This window comes from Sebastes fasciatus, chromosome 3, assembly GCF_043250625.1.
Source record: "Sebastes fasciatus isolate fSebFas1 chromosome 3, fSebFas1.pri, whole genome shotgun sequence".
NCBI lineage: Eukaryota > Metazoa > Chordata > Actinopteri > Perciformes > Sebastidae > Sebastes > Sebastes fasciatus.
Genome location: NC_133797.1, coordinates 32,950,822 through 32,973,017, shown reverse-complemented (window position 1 = coordinate 32,973,017; position 22,196 = coordinate 32,950,822). Strand labels below are relative to the sequence as shown.

The 22,196-nt window shown below is 40.9% G+C and overlaps 3 protein-coding genes across 3 annotated transcripts; all 3 read right to left on the bottom strand.

The window, feature by feature from the left end:
* Positions 1-1,057: 1,057 nt before the first annotated feature.
* Positions 1,058-9,875, bottom strand: misp3 (MISP family member 3). Its single transcript, XM_074630438.1, has 3 exons — positions 8,312-9,875; positions 5,390-5,463; positions 1,058-4,153 (listed from the first exon to the last, which is right to left on the bottom strand). The coding sequence occupies exons 1-3, from the start codon at positions 9,657-9,659 to the stop codon at positions 4,058-4,060; spliced, it is 1,518 nt and encodes a 505-aa protein (XP_074486539.1). The 5' UTR covers positions 9,660-9,875; the 3' UTR covers positions 1,058-4,057.
* Positions 9,876-16,068: 6,193 nt separating this feature from the next.
* LOC141764824 (uncharacterized) lies at positions 16,069-17,246 on the bottom strand. The gene has a single exon (XM_074630437.1). The coding sequence runs from the start codon at positions 17,180-17,182 to the stop codon at positions 16,556-16,558; it is 627 nt and encodes a 208-aa protein (XP_074486538.1). The 5' UTR covers positions 17,183-17,246; the 3' UTR covers positions 16,069-16,555.
* Positions 17,247-20,453: 3,207 nt separating this feature from the next.
* LOC141764831 (uncharacterized) lies at positions 20,454-21,380 on the bottom strand. The gene has a single exon (XM_074630455.1). It carries the CDS (start codon positions 21,317-21,319, stop codon positions 20,699-20,701), a length of 621 nt encoding a protein of 206 aa, XP_074486556.1. The 5' UTR covers positions 21,320-21,380; the 3' UTR covers positions 20,454-20,698.
* Between the last annotated feature and the right edge of the window lie 816 nt (positions 21,381-22,196).

Sequence of the window (22,196 nt, the reverse complement as noted above, 5' to 3'; positions counted from 1 at the left end):
CTGTATCAACTCTATTTTTATTTATTACTACCTGTTAATTTGTGCTGCTTTTCATGTCTTTGTAAAGCAATTTGTAACTTGTTTTAGATAAGTGCTATATAAATAAAGTTATTATTATTTGTACGCCACGCAACAAAACTAAGGTAACGTCCACAGTTAGGTTTAGCAACAAAACCACTTAGTTATGTTTAGGAAAAAACGTCATGGTTGGGCTTAAAATACTATACTATACAGAAACAACGTAACATCAGTACGGAAAACACGCCACAAACGTCACTAAAGTAACTTACAAAACAAATCTCTGGTCTTGTGTCTTTCTCACTTTTTATTCTACAACATTAGCTATGACAGTAGTATATATTTACGCTGATGTGTTTACACTCACATACAAATGACACGCTAAAAGCAAGAACGGCATTCTTATTGTGCGATAGATGCCTCGCTAATTACGTGTCATCCAGACCCCTTTTTTTTGGTGACTGGGCTGCACACGCAAACAGGCCACAGGAAACAAAAGTCCAAACAAAAATGGAGCCTAACCAACAAAGAACAAAGGAACTGGGCTGGTATATGTAGTGAGTGGATGATGATGGGGAAGTGGGAACAGGTGAGCAGGAGGTCAGGTGACTGCAGGGCTAACGAGGGACAGGTGAAACTAATCAGGGCGGGGCGGACAATCAAAACTGGCGGGAAAACACACAAAGGCAGGAAGTGAAGTGATCTGAAATGAGAGGAGAGTAACAAAATAAAACAGGAAACACTAAACAGGAATAGGTGACTTGAAACAATCAAAACATAACCTCAGGGCAGATTATGACTATATTTTTGACCTTGAACTGCACTGAAACGTCTTATCCAAGAATTTTCCTTGAAATATGTAATTTGGTACTAATCATATGGTAAATAGAAAAAAGTGTTAATTGGATACACTTCCAATTAATTAATTTAAATTAATTCTTAGTGTAACCTTGGGAGTGTTTTAATGAGCTGAACACGCTGAATATACAATATAAGGTTAAGTTTTCAATGATAAATGATGAATAAATATTTACGAGAGTTTAATTTGAGCTTTTATTTCAAGGAATACAATAAAGTGTCACAAATATTTTTCTAGGCAATGTACTGAAGTAAAAGAAGAAGAAAATGGCGGCACTCAAGCATGTACAAGTACCTTAAAATTAGACTTAATACCAGTACTTGAGTGAATACACTTAATGACATTCCACCACTGCTTTATTTCTACACACACGCACACTCATTTGAGTCCACATCGTCACTCACATATCATACACATATTACAATAAATCTAAAAATGACACACACACATCCCCTTCACTTCCTCTCATACTTTTGTCCTCTTGAGAAAGAGGCATTACAAGAGCAGCGGCTAATCCTCTAAACGCCGACCGTCTCACACAATGCCGCTTCAATGACTTCGTGCCGCCGGACTTTGGGAGACGGTGATAATGAAATATCATGGAAATGAGTCTGGAGCTGAGCGGGTGATAGACAGGTTTATTTTTGGGTCAACACATTTGAAAAGCAGCGAGATTAGATATCAGAGAGAGAGAGAGATGACTTGGAAAGTACAGTTTGACCTGCCTGGATGGGTTGCCATGTTTGATTGTCTGAGCATAAAAAATGTAATCTTTGATCTTTAGATAACAAAACATAAACGACACTGTGTGTTACAGCTCTTCTCCTCAGCGCCGAGCTTTTGGTCTTAAAGGGAGTGTAGTTTGTTTGCTATGTTTAATTTCCAAATATGTTGACAGACTGTAGCTACACTTGCTGTGATATCAAGGTTTTTGGTAATGTGCCATGAGACCTGGCAATGTGGCAATATGAGGGAAGATGCCTGGTGAGGGCTGAAGCTTATTAATAATTTTGAGCACTTAAATTGCAGCAGCTCCGCCATAATAATAATGTACCGGCGATGTCACTGGGCTGCGTCCAGTCAGAATGAGCTGATGAATTATTCACAGGAGATTGGGAGGTCACTAAAGCGTAGTCTGCTGATCTCACCTACACACACACAAACACACACACACACACATACACACACACACAAAGGTCCACTGTGGCATTTATGCTGCTTAATTCTAGCAAAGCCTCCATCTTCTTCCAAAGCTGTATCCATGGCGACGCCTTTTCTCTTTGACCACCGACAGCGTTAGGGACCCGAATAAAGACAGAACCATAAAGCAGATAATTGTTCAGAGGATCGGTGGCGTTTATTTTGTGACCAAAACATAGTGTCGGTGCTAACGGGTCAAGCCCTGGAAGAGAAACTGCACTGACGCGGCTCCATTATGGACCTCAGCCCACTGTAATTAGTGTAATTTTAGGCTCCTGTGGTGCATGAGTTAGTAGAATAACACTGCATGTATTACCGTTATATTACGTCTGCGTCAGACAGATACAAAAAGAAAAAAGAAAATAAAGGAGACACTCTTAATTGTCAAGTTTCATTCCAAAATACTTACTTACTGCATCATTCAAAACATTTTATAAGTCTAAACAATAGCTATTATTTAAGCATAAGTTGTGTATTACGTAGCATTCAGCTCTGAAATCCTTTTTTTAGGAAAGTGCTTTATTGCACTATAATCCAGCTTTCAGTAGTGATGCATGAAATAAAACAGTATTAGCTATTCATGGATTATGACCGGTGCAATAATTCAGATCACTGGCCTATATACACTGAGTTACCCCTTTATTAGGAACACCTTAATTAAGTGATCAAACACAATAAAAGCAGGTCATTTTTTTTTAAGTGAGTGTTGGTGTTGGACTTGACTCCATTATGCTGAGATGCGTTTCTATGTAAATGGAGTTTCATTATAATGCAGTCAAATACAACCCCACCACTAACTATAAAGTTGAATCAACAACTCTCTGACACAGATTCAATAAAGACTGAACAGACTGATGATGCCTTCAAATGAAACTCAGGAGCTTGTGTTTACAACTTGGGAAGTCATGTACACGTCATGCGTGGCGTTCAAGTGTTGAAGTCGTGAGAACACCGCTGCTACGTAACGGAAATATTAACGTTATTGCCGATGTCTAGATGCCACAGAGGCTAACAGTTTTTCAAGCTAGCAATGGGGTAACATAACGCAGTAAATGCAAAGGCATAATGACAGAGGAAAAAGATGAGGATGTTGGGAATATCAAAATTTTCCTCAGACATATTATAGAATTATGAAGAAAAAAAAATATACGACTAAAATTACATTAATTTATTATGCACCGAAAAATGAACTTCCATGGCCTCTGCCATTTCTGACAACGTCAACAAACACGTCACAACTCGTGAACTCGGAGCTTTCAGAAACTTTCCACTTACGAGGTCGTGAATACCACAAGAGGGGGTGCGTTCATATGGACTCAACTCGTGAACACGGTAAACATGACCCCGTTTGAAGGCATCATGAGCTACACAAAGGTAGATTTTTGCATGGGACTGCATTAGGTTATACAGGTGTAATAAACTAGTAACTCAGTGTCAAGACATCATTAAAGGCATACAATTGGTGATGACACATTGTTTTTCTAGCTAGATACCACTCGAGCTATTTTCATCAACAAAATGATAACTCATTATTATAAAAAAAAAAAAATCCAATGGTAAAGAACTTCATTAAAATTTGAAAATCCCATTCTTACTTTTCTTTTCTCCAGTGAAATGTTATCATTATTTTTTTGTGCCTTTTTACATTCATTAGACGCAGAGTTTTCCAGCACAAGAAACACGCCAAGTGCTTATCCACTAATAGGTGTCCCTCCTCCTCCTTTTTCTCTCCTCCTCGATGAAGGACTCTTCAGGGTTTTCAGTCCACCACAGATCCTTTTCCTTGCTCCCAATCCTCCTGACCCCCTTTGTAGCCTCAATCCCTGACCTCTTTCTCGCTTCAAACTCTCTCTTTCCTCCTACTCCATCCGCTAGTCTGCTCGCACTTTCCTTACTTTCCTTTTTATCTCACAGTCTTTCAGCCCTCCAGGTCTCGGCTAACCGTCCTCCCTCCTTTAGTTTCGCTCCGTCAACGCCTCCTCAGTCGTCTTCTGTGTTGTGTCCGTTGACTAGGCCTGACTCCCAGCGTTGCACCAGAGGGGTCTTGTGTCTGGGGGTCCGGGGACTCTGGAGGACCTGAGGGTGAAAAGACGGGAACAGCAAGAGTAAGTGGCGATCGCAAGGTAAAAGAGGAGGTATACAAGTTGCATGTGAAAGAGAATGAAAGAGTAGAAACATCAGACGTGTGGGAGCAGCAGACCAAGGTAAAAAAAAAAAAAAGGAGCAAAAAGATAAAAAAGAGACGGATGAATTTATTTCCTCTAGAGGACATCTCTTTGGATGTGCATCATTAGCTCTGTAAGTCAGAGGGAGGGTAATGCGACTGTGATCCAAGGCCATGTTCAGGATGACTCAGTCAACAACTGAGGCCAATTTCTCCTGCAGTCCTCCGTTTGTTCCTGAACTCTAATCAGGAACAAGGTCTGTGCAGAAAGCAGATAACCAACCGGCAGAGAGAGAGAGAGAGAGAGAGAGAGGCAGTGAGAGGAAAGAGAGCAAAACGTTGCTAATGCCAACGTCAAATGGAAAGCGTGCAGCTAAAACCCAGCATATCAATGCCAAACTGAATTAAAGAGCTAAAGCCACGGAGCAGCACTCAACTCTAATCAGAGATACCACAGTTTCAAAGAGATGCGAGACCCACAAGGCAGGTAACGGAAATCAGTGGGATTGTCAATTGACTTTCCACTTTCTCCACTATTGACTACACACACAGACACACACACACACACTCCCGCCCTCCCACACACACACACACACACACACACTCCCTCCCTTTCTGTCTCAGAGCTGTTTGCCTTCTTCCCTTATCTATAAAGATAAGCTCCTTACTGTGTGTTCAGTATGTTATCAGATGTTTGTGGCCCACATTTGGTGCAAAAGAGATGCTGACATCCTCCCAAGAGCCTTTCTTCATTGAATCCAGTGCAGTTTTAAAAACATGCGTTCATATTCATGCCGCTGAGAGACTAACCAAACCCCCAGAGCGACATTGCAATTTATATATCTATATATATGAACTCTCGGTTAAAGAAGCTTCATGATTGTGGAACCTGATATCCTTTTGACTGCATTTGAGTGCGACGACTCAGGAAGGTGATTTGCCTACATTTTCATGTCCTATACCAAGTTTACGAGGTAGGTAGGGTTGCTGCGTTAATCTAATAGAGCAAAAACTACCTAATGAATGTCCATATGAGACCTGGTGTTATTCCACTTGGTTAGATTTTCAGAAAGTCATAGCAAGCAGTGTAAAGGGCATTGTAATGATTAAACTTAATTCCAACAGGACGACTGGCAACGCTGACTCACCTCTGGCCGGTTTGTTTTCTCCTCTTCAGCCGGGGCCGGGGGCCAGACGCCCAACTTGCCAACTGACTGGCGTTCTGCAAGAGAGAGAGAGAGAGAGAGAGAGAAAGAGAATAAAAAATGGGTGCAGGCAGGTTGAGCAAGAGCAGGGTACTAGCAATGAGGCAAAGGTGTTCCTGTGATTTTGTTTGTTCTCCGCACTGTGTGCAATAAAGCCTGCCTGAATCAAATTAAGAGTGAACATGTTGAAGCAGCACAGTGAAATGAGAAGAGAGGAATGCAGAGGGAATTAAGGGAACGAAATGTGTTCGATTGAACTCGGTGAAAGAGAAAGAAAAAGTTGGCACCGGAAATGACGCAGGCATATAAAAGGTTGCATAACTCATTGTCTATAAGACAAAGAAAAGTCATGGTCATTCAGGTCCGGTAGTAGCACACCCTGATCTGTTTGTTACACAGTTGTAAAACCTATGATGACTGGTGACACTTTCATTCATATTATACAGTCACAAAAAAACTCATTGACAATCCTTCCTGCCAACAAAACACACAAACATACTGTACTGCAGTCTGTTGTCTGATGTACTCCCTAAGCCTCTTCGACACCACCCATCATGTTCAAAATGTGTTCATTTGCTTTAAACTAGAGGTTATTTAACATTATTACACGGAATTGTTGAATACTCGATTCTGATTGGTCAATAACGGCTTTCTACGGTCTGTTATTTCTTTATAATAGACTGTTGCTATGTATAACAGACCGTTGCTATGGGCGCAGTTCTGATGTCGGACTCTAGCGGACCGTTTTTGTGTGAAGTTATTGATTTCTTAAGTAAGTAGCCGTGTAATAAGCGGGATAATGTACAGCTAATCGGTTATTGTGGTGAAATAAACCCCTTCAGGGCGATGCAAGACCCCTCCTCTTCGCCAGATCGCTCTGTCTGGGTTTATTTCACAACAATGACCGGCTCGCTGTACATTACCTTTAACCTATTAATTATATACAAGCTGATCATTTTTCACACAATTTGACTTTCAATATTTAGGTCAGTTTGTATTCGTGCTACACTTGGAGGAGAAGCTATTTATTCATTATTTATAGCTATCTGTTTCAACTGATTATCCTATACTTTTTGCTATCTCAACCATTTATACTTTACTTTTGGCTAGGACTTGTTGATATGGTCAAAATCTTCTATCCCGATATTGGTTATTTCATATCTTGATAACAATATAAATGATATCACAATATTGCATGTTCTCGGGTAATTCAACAAATGAATGGTCAATATGAAATAACCACATGGTAAGGCCTATTTTTGTGTGCATTAAAATACTTGACAAAGGAAAAGTACTGAGTATTTTCTCATTTAATTAAGAATTTGTGCAAAATGAACATAACAGTTAAAAGTGAAAAATTATAGAGAAAAAAAATAAATATATCCTGCTATACACAGACTATGTTTACATATGCATATGCATGCACACAAATACAGATTAATCAGAGATAAGATAATAGTTTGCTTTAATTACATTGTTGTATTCCCATAAACTGAATTCTTATCAATTCAGATTTTCTGAGAAATTTAAGTTAGTATGTTATTATCGATTTAGACGATGTAATTGTGTATCACAATATATCAATATATGATTTCATCATGATATGATTCCACTGAAAGACGATAAATCATCATATTGAATTATCATCCAGCCCTACTTTTAACTAACTGACTTCTCAGCTTGCTGGCTAACTAGCTTTCACACACTCTCAACATGTAGTGTTCAGGTGTTATATGACTCAACATGTGGATGTATTTGTTTAATCAAATTATAATTCATATATATTCTGACCTGTACTTATTATCTGTACCTAAGGTCCGCACAGAACTTGGTAAGATGGCCTTCAGCTATTCTGCTCCCTTCTCCTGGAATACACTGCAGGCTAAGTTGAAGCTGGAAAATCTGATTACTTTTGATGAATTTAAAACATTAATGAAAGACCTAGAAGCAGAGGCAATCGGGAGCTGTCTGTGTTTCTGAATATTTTCCCTTTAACGTTGGCTTCAAACTCTTGATTTTAATGGCTTTTGTATGTTATTATGCTATGTATTTATTTTGCATTTGTTTTATGTTGTGGCGTCTGAAACTTTAATGTATGTTTAAATGCTGCTGTCTTGGCCAGGTCTCTCTTGCAAAAGAGATTCTTAATCTCAATGAGTACTACCTGGTTAAATAAAGGATAATATATATATATATATATATACATATCTATGGATATTGATTAGTTGAGCACCCCCTGGCAACTGCAAGCCTGGTTGGGAACCACTGCTATACAGCACAGTGCACACAATGGCAGCAAAGTTGAAACCACACAGAGATGCACGTTAATAACTTGTCCTCTCAGCAGGCCGTATTGGCAGCATTGTATTTCACATTTGCTCTTGTTGTCATAAGGAACTAATAAGATATACAACTTTATCACCATAAGAACTAAAAAAAAAACAAGTTGTTTGCACTTTTTGAATGCTTCATCCCAAAATTGGACTCTTCCAACGCGCTCCTTTCTTGCTGACACAACAACGGGTTTTCTTCACCTCAGCTTTTGCAATTAATATGACAGACTAGATGCTTTATTTATTGTGCGGAGTTACAGGATTTAATTTTCTTGTCGGCCAGCTTATGGTCTCCCCGATGCGAAATTATTGCTCGTAACAGCTAACACTGATATCGAAAGATGTTCTGAGGTTTTCCACTGACCATGAGAAAAATGAAATAATGTGCTCCTGGGGCTGTTTCAGAGGGTTTTCATCATCTCACCACAGATATAAAAAATATTACACACATACCCATACACACAAACACATTGTCACACACACACACACACACACACACACACTTCTAGCTCTTACTCAGCATTACACTAACCTGCTGTGGGTCTAGTTCCCCCTCTGGATGATGAACCAGGTAAGTCGGGAACAGCCAGTCCATTCAGTGAAGAAGAAGACAACATGGGACTCTTTCCGTCTGAGCTGCCCGGCCTCCCTCCTCCTTTTGCACCCTCTGTGCCCCCATACACACTGACCCTCTGCTTGTGAAGCTCCTTTTCCCTCTCTTGAGCCTCCCGGATGTCCTGCTCCACTTTAACTAAATTCGTTGAGGAGCGCAGCTTGAAAAATGGGTTCTCCTTGGGTACCTCCTCCTCCTCCTCCACCTCCTCTTCTTGCTCTCTCACTTTAATCCCACCATGTCCTGCTGTCCTGGATGATGACATGTTAGGACCTCCAGAGTCGACTTCTGTTTTGGCGTGGTAGAGCTTCTGTGCTGGGACACTCAGATTGTTCTCTAGGATGATGATCTGACAGGCTGTCCCCTCAGAGAAGCCTGGTCCTCGGGGAGTCAAAGAACCTCCTCCTTTGGCTAAGTTTGGGCTCTGTGTGGGAATCCTCTCCACGTATGAGCCTCCTATGGTGGATGCCTGCGATGACATGTCCTCCAGGGTTGAGGTGTCACTGGCAGAGGACCAGGACGTGGTTTTACTCCTGGCAGTCAAATTTGAGTCATTGGATTTCTGAAAGGCCTCAAAAAGCTGTTTCCTCTCTTTGACTTGGCGCACGGTGCCTTTGTCATAGAAACCTGGAACTTTCCCGAGCTTGACCAGATCCTGTTCCCTCTTGTTCTCTTCGTGGATCTCGTGCTGCATCTTTTTGCCTGCTAACTGCCTGTCTTTGCCTTGACACCTCTCAGGCTTACCGGTTATTGACTGGCTGAGAACAGTTTTCCTTAAAGGGATCTCTACGTACTCTGGTGAAGTGGGGGGATTCGGAAGCCCTCTAGACCTTCTCAGGCTGTGCTCACGCTCTATGGCCCGTCGGATCTCCCTCTCAATGGGAGTCTCTTTGGGTGCAGCTGCTGGAGAGCCTGTAGAGATGGTGGTGTTGCCCTCCAGGGTGCTGCACGGGGAGAAGTCCGCTGAAACCCCACTGTCGCTCTGGCTATCGTCACATGAGTCGCTCTCCATCCTGGTGTGTTTAGAGGACGCAGAGCTGTGTTTTCCTGTCTTAACCTCTTGTGTTTGGACTGACAAGTTTAACAGTCCCTTGCCGTGTTGCTGCCCAACCGCCTTGTTCCTTTCAAGCTCTTTCTGCCCTCCCTCTCCACCTGTTTGCTTGCTTTCTCTCTCTGTCCTTTCCCCCGCCCTGCTGTGCCTCTCTCTCACAGCTACAACACAACCAGAGCCTTGAGAAGCTGCCCCGCCCCGATTGGGCAGCTCCATGGCAACGGTTGACAAAGGTGAAGAGCTCTGGCCGAGCACCTGTTGTGCGGCTTCCTGGTTTGCTCCCCTGGGGGCAAGTTCACTTTGGCACTGGGACAACAGCTCCTTCTGCTGTTTGGCTGAGGGAACTGCAGGCCGGGTTGAGGTTGGTTCAGTAGAAGTATTGGCAGAATATGAGGGTTGGAAAGGCTCGCCTCTGACATCTAGTGTAGTCCATTGCTGCTGACAGGACATAATATCAATGCTCAATTCCTCTTCTTCCTCGCTTTCATCAGCAAACGGAGGAGAGCACACAGTATATACATCATCTAGGTTGTTTCTAATATTTTCAGATTCACTGTAGTCATCTGGTAAGAGGTTCAGCTGTAAGCCATTCTCCTCTGTTGTCATATTATGTCCTGTCATCTCCTCCTCCTCTCCTCTATTTACTGGCGCAGTGAGAAGACATGGCCGTTCTGGACTATTCTGGCTATGAAGAGACATAAAGTCTTCTGTTGGGTCTGACATGATCTCAGCATCACTGATCCAGTCGGCCACCTCCCCTTCTAGGCTGGAAAAGCTCTCTCTCTCAAAGCATTCCTCTGTTGATGAAGCGCTGAGGGGAGGAGGAGGAGGTGTGAAAGCATCCTCACATGGATCAACAGATTCCTCTTGAGCCTTTAATGCGTCTAATAGCTGGATGACTTGTTCTAATTCTGTCACCATCTCTTGCGTCTCCCTGTGGGTGCATGGACTAATTCTTGTTGACTCCTGATTTTCTGATTTGGTTGCATCAGGTGTTTCGGTTCTTGAGAGCGTTTGGCGTGTTTCGTCCGGAGCTCCAGGCTTCGGGACATCTATGTCCTCTTCAGGTTCTGCCCTGGGAGCCTTTTTGTCTCGCTGAGGGGAGTTGTGGCTCACGTTTGCACCTACTTCACCTTGTGCCCAGAACTCATTGACCCCCTCGTCCAGCGAGTCGACGGGACCCAGCTCCTGCCAGGCCACGGGCTGTGTTGCCATGGTGACAAGTCTGCTGATGCAAAACCGTTTTGGAGCGGTCAGGATGTTCCAGCCAGTCAGTCTGAGTGAAAGCAGAGGAACACAGAGGGGGGGGGGGGGGGGGGGGGGGGGGGAACAACAGAGTGATTAACGGAGTTCAACAACAAACATGGGCACCCATCTTTGTTTCATCGCATAAATGGGTGACACCTCGTTTTACAGGTCCGCAAATTTCATGGTAATTAGGTGATAATTAGCAAGTAACCTATTTGAAATTTCGTTGGAATTACTGCCAAATTACCCCGATATTTACCTCAAAATATATCGAAAATTGCTTTAATATAAACATTATAATAATAATTATATTCCGCTATTTCCTAATAGCTGGTAATTTATTTAATACATTTCCAGGAAAAGAATACAAAGTTAATTGATACGCTATTAATTGATATGCTATTAGTTTTGGTTTTCTACTTCCGATGAAGAGCAGCGCACAGCTGCTTCTCAAGACTAAGGGCCCTAGTTTAACAATTGTATGCTATTTTAGCATATCATTTCAATAATAATATTAAATCATGTTTATAATAAAGTAATTTTTCTATGAATTTTGAGGTAAATATTGGGGTGATTTGGCACTAATTCCAATGAAATTTCAAATAGGTTACTTGCTAATTATCACCTAATTACCATAAAATTTGCGGACCATGTAAAATGAAGTGTTTCCTATAAATGTAGTACTACCATGTGAATGAATCATCATTCTGTCTTTACTGTGACATTTACTGACATTTTAAAAGAAATGCTGAAAATACAAAATAAATAAAGATAATACAAACAATTGCTTTTCGTCTTGTCCTTGTGGTGACCCAATACCTTACTATGACACTTTATGTTCTATTTTCTTTTAACTTGTCACCCATTTGTGCAAAGAGTTGTGTACGATAGCTGGTGTAGGAATAGAGCAATCCAGTTGATGTGTAGTGCGTTTGTGTGCTATCTAGAGTCCTCTTGTTATTGTATGGCAGGCAGACTGTTAATAACTTAGTGCTTGGCTTTGGCTGTAAGGTGGTAGCTACTGTACTCCACTGTGCAACGTATAAAGTTTTCTGCTGAACTCACCTTTCTTTAATCTGCTTACAGGCTGGGTAATGGCTCAGTACACACACACAATCTGAAATAACAATAGGATTGTCCGCAGGGTATACTGACTAAAGGGGAGTACAGCTCCTCTCTTCTTCTTTAATACACACATTGTCTCCCTGTTTGTTATTTGAATTTTGCCCTGTATCAATATTATTGCTCTCCACACCTTTCTTATTATACACACAAAGTTGCTCTGACGTCTTCTTTTCAGCCTGCATCCTGACAAACTCCTATTCCCATCCATGTTGATTCTTGCCAAGCAACTCTAGTTGGACTCAAACTGAGTCTGATCATTAAGGCGGATGTAGCTCATCATCACAGCACTGGGGGTGACTAGTCTCTGATGATCAGTTGGGACGGATGGACGGATACAATAGTTAGATAGTTACAGTGCAGCTCCCCCTTCATGTAGAGATAATAAGGACTGACGGCATGACACGGCGGGACTAATGGGGAACACTGTAGTAACAATGACGGCAGAGCCTGTATGCACCACGGCAGAACAAAGTGGCCTAATGGGGGTGAATCAGGATGAGAGCGGTGAGGGAGCAGTGAGTCATGAAGAGTTATGACAGACACTGTTTACAATCAACAATGGTTGGTTTGGGGAACCATGCACTCTCCAGCTGCACATACATCACTGTATTTGGGCTGTCATTGGTAAAATTGTGTTGCTATCACTTCACCATTATTTTCTATTCTAAAAATATTAATATATATTGTCCTATGTCTATGTGATGAACAAACAGCTTATTAGAGCGGACTGTGGATGTGCCGTTGACTTTCTGCAACGTATTCTCGGACAACAGTTCGAAAAGTTATTCCTAATTTTTTGCGTGTTTTCCTACTAATGTCCAGCACGTGCCATTTCCGTTCCAGTCTTTTCAAAATAAACTTCCGTCTTCACAGGAAACAACTTGGTTAGGTTTAGGCAACAAAACTACTTAGGTTTAGGCAACAAAACTACTTGATTAGGTTTAGGAAAAAATCAAAGCAACAAAACGACTTAGGAAAAGATTGACTTTGGTTAGGTTTAAGCAACAAAACTTCTTAGGATAAGATGGACTTTGGTTAGGTTTAAGCAACAAAACTACTTAGTTTTAGGAAAAGACCGACTTTGGTTAGGTTTAGGCAACAAAACTTCTTCGGAAAAGATTGACTTTGGTTAGGTTTAAGCAACAAAACTTCTTAGGATAAGATGGACTTAGGTTTAAGCAACAAAACTACTTAGTTTTAGGAAAAGACCGACTTTGGATAAGTTTAGGCAACAAAACTACATAGTTAGGTTTAGGAAAAGATCGTGGTTTGGATTCAAATAACACCGGAAGTGGCTTAACTTAAGTAGGGAAGTTACGTGACAAATCAATGTTGACTTCCAGTTTCACACGGGGTACGAATACAGGTCTCCTGTGCAAAAGTCCAGTGTTTTTTGACCCACTCATCCACCTCGACCTCCTCCCCATGCAGCTTTTGTTGCTCTTTATATTTCCTGGTACTTCCTGGTAACATGCAAATTGATTTCGGGGGATATACATGAATTACAGTGCAGACTGTCAGACTGGCCGTTTTCTCATGTGGGATAGTTGGCATTTCCATAAAGTTATCACATATCAGTCATTGCCTCCACAAAAAATAAAGGGAAAAGTCTACATATATTCAGGTATTACTTGGGTAAAATACCACTTATGCAATAGCCCACATGTTGACAGACTCACTCTCATGCAATTCATAAATTTGCAGCATAATATGTCAGTCATTGACTGAGAGTTCTCAATGTGAAGTTTCATTGTGAAATGGAGCGTGAAAGCAGTGTCACAGTGAGAAGGCGATTGTTGTGATCGTCTTAACTCTGAAATCTATTGCAAATCTCTGCTTAAACAGCTTCATTCACCTGCACCTGCTGATTCTGTTGAAAATCCTGCTGAGAACAAACAAGCTTAAATCAATTAATACAATGATCCTGCAACGCTACAGCTAGTGAAACAATCCCCTCATTCACATTGTGGTATAGTAATGTAATCTGACTACTAAACTCTGGCATGCCCTAATTAGATATTTCCCTTGCTTCTACAAACGAATGGCATTATATATCTAATATGACATGCTGTTGGGTTTTATTTTCTAAGATGCTCAGAGAAAACTGGCAGAATTCAAGCAAAGGTTCTCCAAGTCTCTCGTTGGGTAAGTGAGGTTGCAAGAGATTGCGGATTAAAACTCCTATTACATAACAGACTTATGTTTTGCTCATTATCTACAAAGGGGCTCACTTTATCAAAAGAACAGCAAAATCACGATCGTCATTAAAAATACATCTGCGACGGGCCATACAAGTAAACCTGCCCTCCTTTTCGGGGTCAGTAGTGTCCTAAGGTAGTTTAAGATCTGAGGGCACTTGACAAAAATGCAAATGAATTTAAATAAATGCAGCCAACTTCATCCTTAATTAGAATTAGTTCTGCTGCTGTCTAATGGTTGCTGACATACTGTAGTTCTTTGGCCATTTTACAGTCACTGATATGCTTTAGTCATTGTGGCAAAAAGTAACACCAGGAAAAGCTGGTCTCTACAGGTTTATCTATTGTTTTCTATTGTAGTAATTATTCACCTGATTGTATTATAACGGACGTATGAGTACAATAATTTCAAGTTCAACAAAACACCAAAGTAAATTACAGAATACTACAATCTACGGTTGCACATACCTGTTAACAAAATGCTTTGAAGGCGCCCTCCAAATGACAGACACTCATTTCTGAGAAGGCCCACTTGTCTTGTTTCAGGTCACTTTTGTTTAATCAACACAAAAGGAATAACAGCTCCACAGCCTGGCTGCCTGCATCTACTCCCTCGTGCACACTAACACCCCCAGTACACCGATTGCGCACGCCCACATTTGCATACCATGCTTACACTAGCAAACTTTCACTAACACAGAACGGGCACGTGTGAGTGCACTAACACGTGCTCGAGGCTTACCCTATTGTTGTGGATTTGAAAATGTATAGCACTAATCCAATTAGTGAGCAACACATATTAATTATTACACCATGCATGTGAATGAGGAATGTACCAGAGGGATAAGGGGGTGATTATATCACTACATGCTTTAATTTTGTCCACTTATAACTGGGGGAAAAAAACAAACGATGTGATTTTATTAAGCATTACATGCGTTAAAGGGACTATTTGTAACTTTCAGAAATGCTTCTTAACAGCGACACCTGTGGCCGTGAAATCAACGAAAGTCAGCGTCGGGCTCGCGCTTGCTCGCTCTAAATATACCTGAACGAGCATCGCTCAAAACAGTGAGGCGACACAAGTCAGCTAAAACCACAATATCACTCTATATTTCAGCTGCTTGGCAGTAATGTTAGCTGACCAGACGAAGGTCTCTCCATGAACATGATTTAGATCTGGCCCTAGTGTTGGCTTTTCCTGCCTAAGTGCAGGCTGATGCAGCAGAGCTCTGCAGCATGTCTCCTCTGCTCTCTCCGCCCGCAGCCGGAGAGAGCAGAGGAGACACCGGCACCCGGTCGGTAACGAGAGGGTAACATAACTCTCTGAAGAGCTCCGTCACTTCACAAGACGCGGGAAAGCTCTGTTGGTCTGGAGGAACTGCAGAATTTATTTCTGCACAAACGTCCCCTGTGCATTCACTAGATATTCTCAGAGCTAAACTCTTCTGCAGTGTGTAGTGAGCGCACGTTCTAGAGGTGGAGTGAGACAGCGAGGACGCGCGCGCATTCTGAGTGAAGGAGAGCATGCAGCGGAGACGAGGCTCCAGCCACACGCGAGCGCGCATATGCGAACGCGCATGTGTGACGACCCGCTACATTTATGCGCGTACAAAGTTACAAATAGTCCCTTTAAAGGTCTTATTGATAATATTTTTAGAAATATAATTTTTTTTTTTAAATAATACATCCACAGAGCTTTTAGAAAGGTGCCAAATAAAAGTATGGCTTTTCCTGAAAAAAATTATTATGATTGTGAATTAATAATTTGCCGTTCCAAAATGAATGTTTCGTTTATCTCTGTGGCGGATATCTGACGTTTGATTCCCATTTCTAACAAGGTTTGTGAGCCAATAGTCAAACAACGTTGGTATCACGTGGTATCTCTGGGTCGTCAGGTGGTAAAAAAACAGATAAATGGCTGAGATTGACGGTCAGTGCCTGGCAACGACTTGTTGTGAAGTGAATGCAATTTTTGCTATAAATACCAGAAATCTATGAGTTCAGCGAACTTTTTCAAGGTGTAATTTAAAGCATTTTTTAAAGTAGTCAAATCAAATCAAGTAAATTTTATTCATACAGCCTACAATCAAAATTCACAAATTTGCCTCAAAGGGCATACAACACCCTCTTTCCTTTGGCCCTTGAATGCAAAAGTCGAATCTGAAATTCCTGAGAAGGTTGCCAAAAAATAACAACTACATTTCAATTGAGAGTTAATGGAATTACAGCAGGCAGGTGTCCATGTATTGGAAGAAAAAGAAGAAAGAAAAAACACTGATTCATACTGTGTGCTGCATTTCATCGGGGTAATGTCAGGCGAACAGAAATAAACATTCAAACAAAATAAATCCCATCATGTCGTTGTGTATTGGCAGGCTTGATTTAGGGCGACATGATGAGAAATATGCATTGCGTTCATTACCATATTGAGTCAAGATATTTAAAGGAATATAAGGAATGTGGAAATATTAAAGTAATACAGTCATATTTTTTTTCAACTGTGTGACTGAATATCATGTACAAATGTGCCAAAGTCCCTTATGCATTTTGTATCTCTGTTTCCTCCTCAGTCTGAGCTTCTGCTGCTGCTGTTGGTGGTGGTTGGCTCTCGGGTTGTTCTGGACAAAGTTCTTTGGTAGGATCCATCACAACGGATGGAGGCAGGTCATGACACTTCAGCTGAGCCTTGAACTCCTCCAACTCCTTCTGCTCCACCTCCCTCCTCCTGCTCAGCAGGTACAAGTCCAGAGATTGCCTCTTCTTTGACTTCACATTCCACCGCATCACGACACAGTCTGGACAGGACGTGTAGAGGAAAGACCCGGTGAGGTTGAAGCGGTTCCCCACATCAAAGGTGAAGGCGCTGCCCTCTACGGTGATGTTGTAGGGCAGGTACTGGCATTGATCACCAAAGCGGTTGATTTGGGTATAAGAGAAGGTGGAAGTTTCACTGGAGTTGGAGAAGTACATTGTGATGCTGTCTCTTAGTCTCAGGGCCTCCATGGATGCCACGTGATTGAGACTGCCTGCAACTAAAGCCCACCCGCCCTCAAAATGATGAGGATCCATCTGATCCAAAGGCCGGACCAGGTCTTCACAGGCCAGAGGAGCTGAACGGCTCACTGACATTAAGCAGAGGAGAAAGATGGCAAATACAGCAAACATGTTGCTGATTCTGTGTTAATCTGTGGTCTCCGTTGTTACTTCTCACCAAGAGTGGAGCTGGATTGGGATGCTTGTCCAATTTTATAGTCCAACTTGCAACACCAATGTCCAGTCTTGCAACACAGTACAGGTTCATGATCCCTTATCTAACTGTGGACTCCATTATTGTGCAATGACAGAAAGTTTGATCACTAGTTGTACTGTTTTGTAGCTCTCTCCCATGTCAGATATTTTTGTGGGTTATTTATTTATTAGATATTTTCTGGGAATAAAACAGTGTTTGCAGTGGAATAAGATCACCAAACTCTCCAAACTGGCAATCTCCAACCTTGTACTTCCCTTACAGTAAATATATACAGCATGCAACAATGCAAACAGTAGTTATGTATAAGTTCATAACCAAAATGTTTCATTTTTTTTTTCATTTTTTATTTTATTTATTTATTTTTGGTTGTCATACCAATGTGACATCTGAGGTGGGGGAAGGGAGGATGGGATATTTTTAACACTGTAGGGGAAAATAAGAGCCCTTTTTACGGGCAGATATAGGTTAGGGCTGCACAATTAATCAAAATGTTTTCAATTTTATTGAAATCGCAATATGGCCTACTGCAATTTACATTTAATTTCGCAGTATTTGTTAAAATCATGGCCAAAAGCCATCTCAGCACTGGAGAGCTCCTTCAGCGACAGGCTGCTCCACCCGAAGTGTGTGAAGGAGCGCTATCGCAGGTCCTTCCTTCCTGCAGCTGTCAGACTCCACAACCAGCACTGCTCCCAGTAGACCACTTACACTCACACACCAAATACTGACAATAACTGCACTATACTGTGTAATGTGCAATATCATTATTACTACTCAGGTGTAATTCATACTGTGCAACATTTTCAGGTGGAATTTTATTTCATTCTCACTGTGCAATATAATTTTTTTAATAGTCTGTTTATTGTCAATACTGTATATACTGCTCCTGTTTTTATACTTCCTTCTATTTAAATGGTTCATATTTTGTTACACTTTGTTAAGCTCTTTTTTTACTGTGTTAGCTGATGCATCTTGTTTTTTGCACTATCCCCTTTGCTGCTGTACACTGCAAATTTCCCCACTGCGGGACTAATAAAGGAATATCTTATCTTATCTTATCTTATCTTTTACAGACTTAAGTAAACATCTTTGTTTGGTAGATCCCTGCAAAAATCACAGCACAATAATTTAAATATGTTTTTCAATGAAAATGAGAATAATGATGTAAAAATGATCATTCCCTCTAATATCACAAATTATATCGCAATTGCAAAATCAGTCAAAAATAATCGCAATTATATATTTTTTCAAAGTTGTGCAGCCCTAATATACGTAAATACAACACGTGGATTAATAAAAAGAAAAAGGATTCCATGTTTGTATACTTATGTTAAAATGACCCATGTCCAGTATTACAGATGTATGTAAATGCTGATGATTTGCTGCTATAGTCAATCTAAGTCCCAGTATTGAGAAATAAAAAAAATTATCACAAAAAAAAGTTCATAACCAAGATAAGAGTTATTTTTCTAATTTGTTGAATCTAGAGATAAAAGAGACCACATGCATGTCACTTCAGGCAATAAACTAAATGAACGTGATTCTGTTAATAACAGTTTCTGTTCTTCCCTGTGTAGAAGACAATGTGGGGTGAGCTGAGATAAAGACTTTGGAGAGGGGTTTGTTAACGATACGTGCATATTATTATTAAAAAAATGTTGTTAAAAACTGGCACACTAAAAAAAATATTGATTAGTGTGGATATGTAGATAGTCTAATGGTACAGTATGTTGTGAACACAGAGAAAAAGGCAACCCTGGCTCATAAAAAGTACATTGAATTTTACATTAAAATATGTAAATGTCTATTTCTATATTCATTTGTGTAGAGGGACTGATTCCAATAACTGAAAGGAAGGATGCAAGGTTTCTGGTGCTATAGGCTGTCTAAGCAACTCATTACAGTAAGTAGAATTAATCTATAAAACATGAAGAAACTCAAAGATTGTTACTGTATAGTTTTATTCATCATGGTAAATTAGATAGGACTTTTTTTAATGGAAGACACTTGACTTGTGACAGTAGGAGAAGCACATGTGTAAATAATAAAATGAATGATGGCTGAAGTCCATTTAGCTGCTTCAGTTTCAGGGTCACATGACAAAGCCATTGTTAATGTTATTAGTCTGCTGTGTAAAAGGCCTCTTGTGGTTGAAATCATTCACTGGAGACACATCATAGATTTCTCTATGTGATTTATACCTAAATGTAATCGAGAATACTATCACACTGATAAAATCATAGTAGTATTTTCTCTCATATAAGTGGAACAAATTATTCTTTAAAGGAAACGTTTAACATTTTGGCAAAAACGCTTATTTGCTTTCTTGCCTTGAGTTAGATGAGAAGATTGATAGCTTAGTATAAAGACTGGAAACAGGAGGAAACCACTTGCCTGGCTCTGTTCAAAGGTAACAAAATACGTCTCTAAAGCTCCCTAATTACTATATTTGTTTCTTGTTAAAATCAACGTGTAAAAAAAATGAGAACTCAATGTTTTACGGGGGTTATGTACTTGAATATACTGGCCAGGACCAGTACGTTTCTGGTTGCCTGGCAACAGGTCCAAAGTCTGGCATAAAAACAAAGTAAAACTGGGAATTTTCTTTTTGTACAAATCAAACAAACAACCTATAACGTGTTAATTAGTGAGCTTTAGAGAAAGGTGGATTTTGTTACCTTTGGACATACCGAAACTATGGTGTACGGTCTAAGACCTGCTCTATATATAAAGTGTCTCGAGATAGCTTCTGTTATGATTTGACGCTATATAAAAATAAATTGAATTGAATTGAATTGAACTGAACTGAATACCCATGCTAGCTGTTTCCCCCTGTTTCCAGTCTTTATGCTAAGCTAAGCTAACCAGCTGCTGGCTGTAGATGCAGCTACAACTATGAGTGTGGTATAAATCTTCTCATCAAAAACTCTGTAAGAAAGCAACTAAGCATATTTCTCAAGTGGCCAAATGCAAAAATTCAACATTGAATCTGACATTCCTGACAAGTTTGTCAAAAATAACAATTTTATTTAATGGGCAACAAATAAAACTTGATCATGCACAGTGCTCAACCTCATTTTTACATTTCATGTGGTACATGTCAGCATAATTAGAACTAATTATTGTAATAGGACAAGTTTACTGATGATATCTGGGAGAATTAAAAGGAAAATACCATTTAACATCTCACTGTCATTGACATACAGTACTGTAGTGCCAATTTATTTACATATGGTGACCAAATATCATTAACTCATGAATCAAAGTCTCTTAGGCCTTTCGTTTTTGCATCAGGTTGAGCTGCTGGATCGCTGGTGTTGTTCTGCTTTGGACAGAGCTCCATGGGAAGGTTGCATCACGACAGCTTGTGGCACATTCAGACACTCCATCTCCACTCCACGCTATGTGACAATATCATGAACCAAAGCATCTCAAGACTTTTGTTTCTCCTCAGTCTGAGCAGCTGCAGGATCACTAACGCTCTGCTCTGGACAAAGCTCCTTGTTAGGATCCATCACAGCAGGTGGAAGCATGTTCAGACACTCCACCTGAGCCCCGTACTCCTCCATCTCCTTCTGCTCCAGCTCCCTCCTCCTGCTGAACAGGAACAAACGCAGGGGTTTCTTGGACTCGCTGTCGTCAAAGCGCATCGGCAAACAGTCTGGACAGGACGTACGGAGGAAGGTCACGGTGAGGTTCACCGGATCCCGCACATCAAAGGTGAAAGTGCTGCCTTCCAGAGAGATGTTATAGGTGTGATAGACGCACTTTCCACCAAAATCGACGTTCGGTGTGTACAAAATGGTGGAGTTCGCACCAGCATTGGAGAAGTTAATGGTGGAGCTGTTTCTTCGTTTGAAGGACTCCAGATGTTCTGGATTGCCCAAACTGCCCGCAACTAAAGCCCATCTGCCCTCCAAATGATGAGGATCCAGTTGATCCAGAGGCCGGACCAGGTCTTCGCAGCTCAGAGGAGCTGAATGGCTCACAGACATCAAGCAGAAGAGAGCGACTGCACACACAGCAAACATGTCTCTGTATGTTGAAAACATATTACGGCACACGTCGACTCAGTTGCACAGAAAAGGTGACAGAAAAGGATGATGCTGAAGAGGCTCGTCCGGCTTTATAGTTATAAGCTCCAGTTTCACAACACTGGAAAAACACCAGAGGGCAGAGTCTCTTATCCTGCTGTGGATTCTGTAATTGTGAAATAAATGTGTGACTCTTATATTTGCTCTGCTTGTTTTTATGTGTCATTTTGTTGTAAGTTCACCAATAATCACATAGTACAAAGAAAATGCAGCGTTTTGCTGTGATTTACAAGTAAATCATCAACCAACAAATATGTGTTTCTACTGGAACAAATAAAGACTTTAACAATAAATAATGTGAACTGATTTTAGAGACCAGGGTTTAATTATGTAGCCCTTCTTATGAGCATCACATACAGGAGCTGACCCCTGGCTATACAACAGCTTATAGCCAATGATGCCAAATGCAATAACACTTGAGTGAGAAATACAATATGAAAACAGTGAATCAAAACAAAGTGCAAGAGGAAGGCCTTCGAGCTCAATGAATATGTACTCACAGGCTTTTCACAAACTTGCTCCCTCGAGGACGAATGCAACTGCCGACTTCCCCCCGTCACCGTCATCGCTACTCGGTAGTGAAGCTTCCATGGCGGCTAACTCAAACGAACCACGAACGTTCCAGTAGTTCATGGTGCCATTTGAGCAGCACTACAGGCAGCCAACCGGAAACTGATACATTGGTTAGCTACTGAACCGTCAGCTAACGTTGCTAATGCTGATAAAATACTGGGAGAAACACAACTCACGAGGAGCGACGACAAACTGTCAAAGAAACAGGGGAAAGAGAGTAAATACACGAGGAGAACAGGATGATGGAACACAGGTGGAACAA

Bases quoted from the DNA above. Each gene is read 5' to 3' on its own strand.
- misp3 (XM_074630438.1), bottom strand. From the start codon at position 9,659: ATGGAGCTGCCCAATCGGGGCGGGGCAGCTTCTCAAGGCTCTGGTTGT. The intron at 5,464-8,311 runs GTTAGTGTAATG...TCTCTCTTGCAG, and splicing joins GGGAACTAGACCCACAGCAG to AACGCCAGTCAGTTGGCAAG. The intron at 4,154-5,389 runs GTGAGTCAGCGT...TTTCACCCTCAG, and splicing joins AGAAAACAAACCGGCCAGAG to GTCCTCCAGAGTCCCCGGAC.
- LOC141764824 (XM_074630437.1), bottom strand. From the start codon at position 17,182: ATGTTTGCTGTATTTGCCATCTTTCTCCTCTGCTTAATGTCAGTGAGC.
- LOC141764831 (XM_074630455.1), bottom strand. From the start codon at position 21,319: ATGTTTTCAACATACAGAGACATGTTTGCTGTGTGTGCAGTCGCTCTC.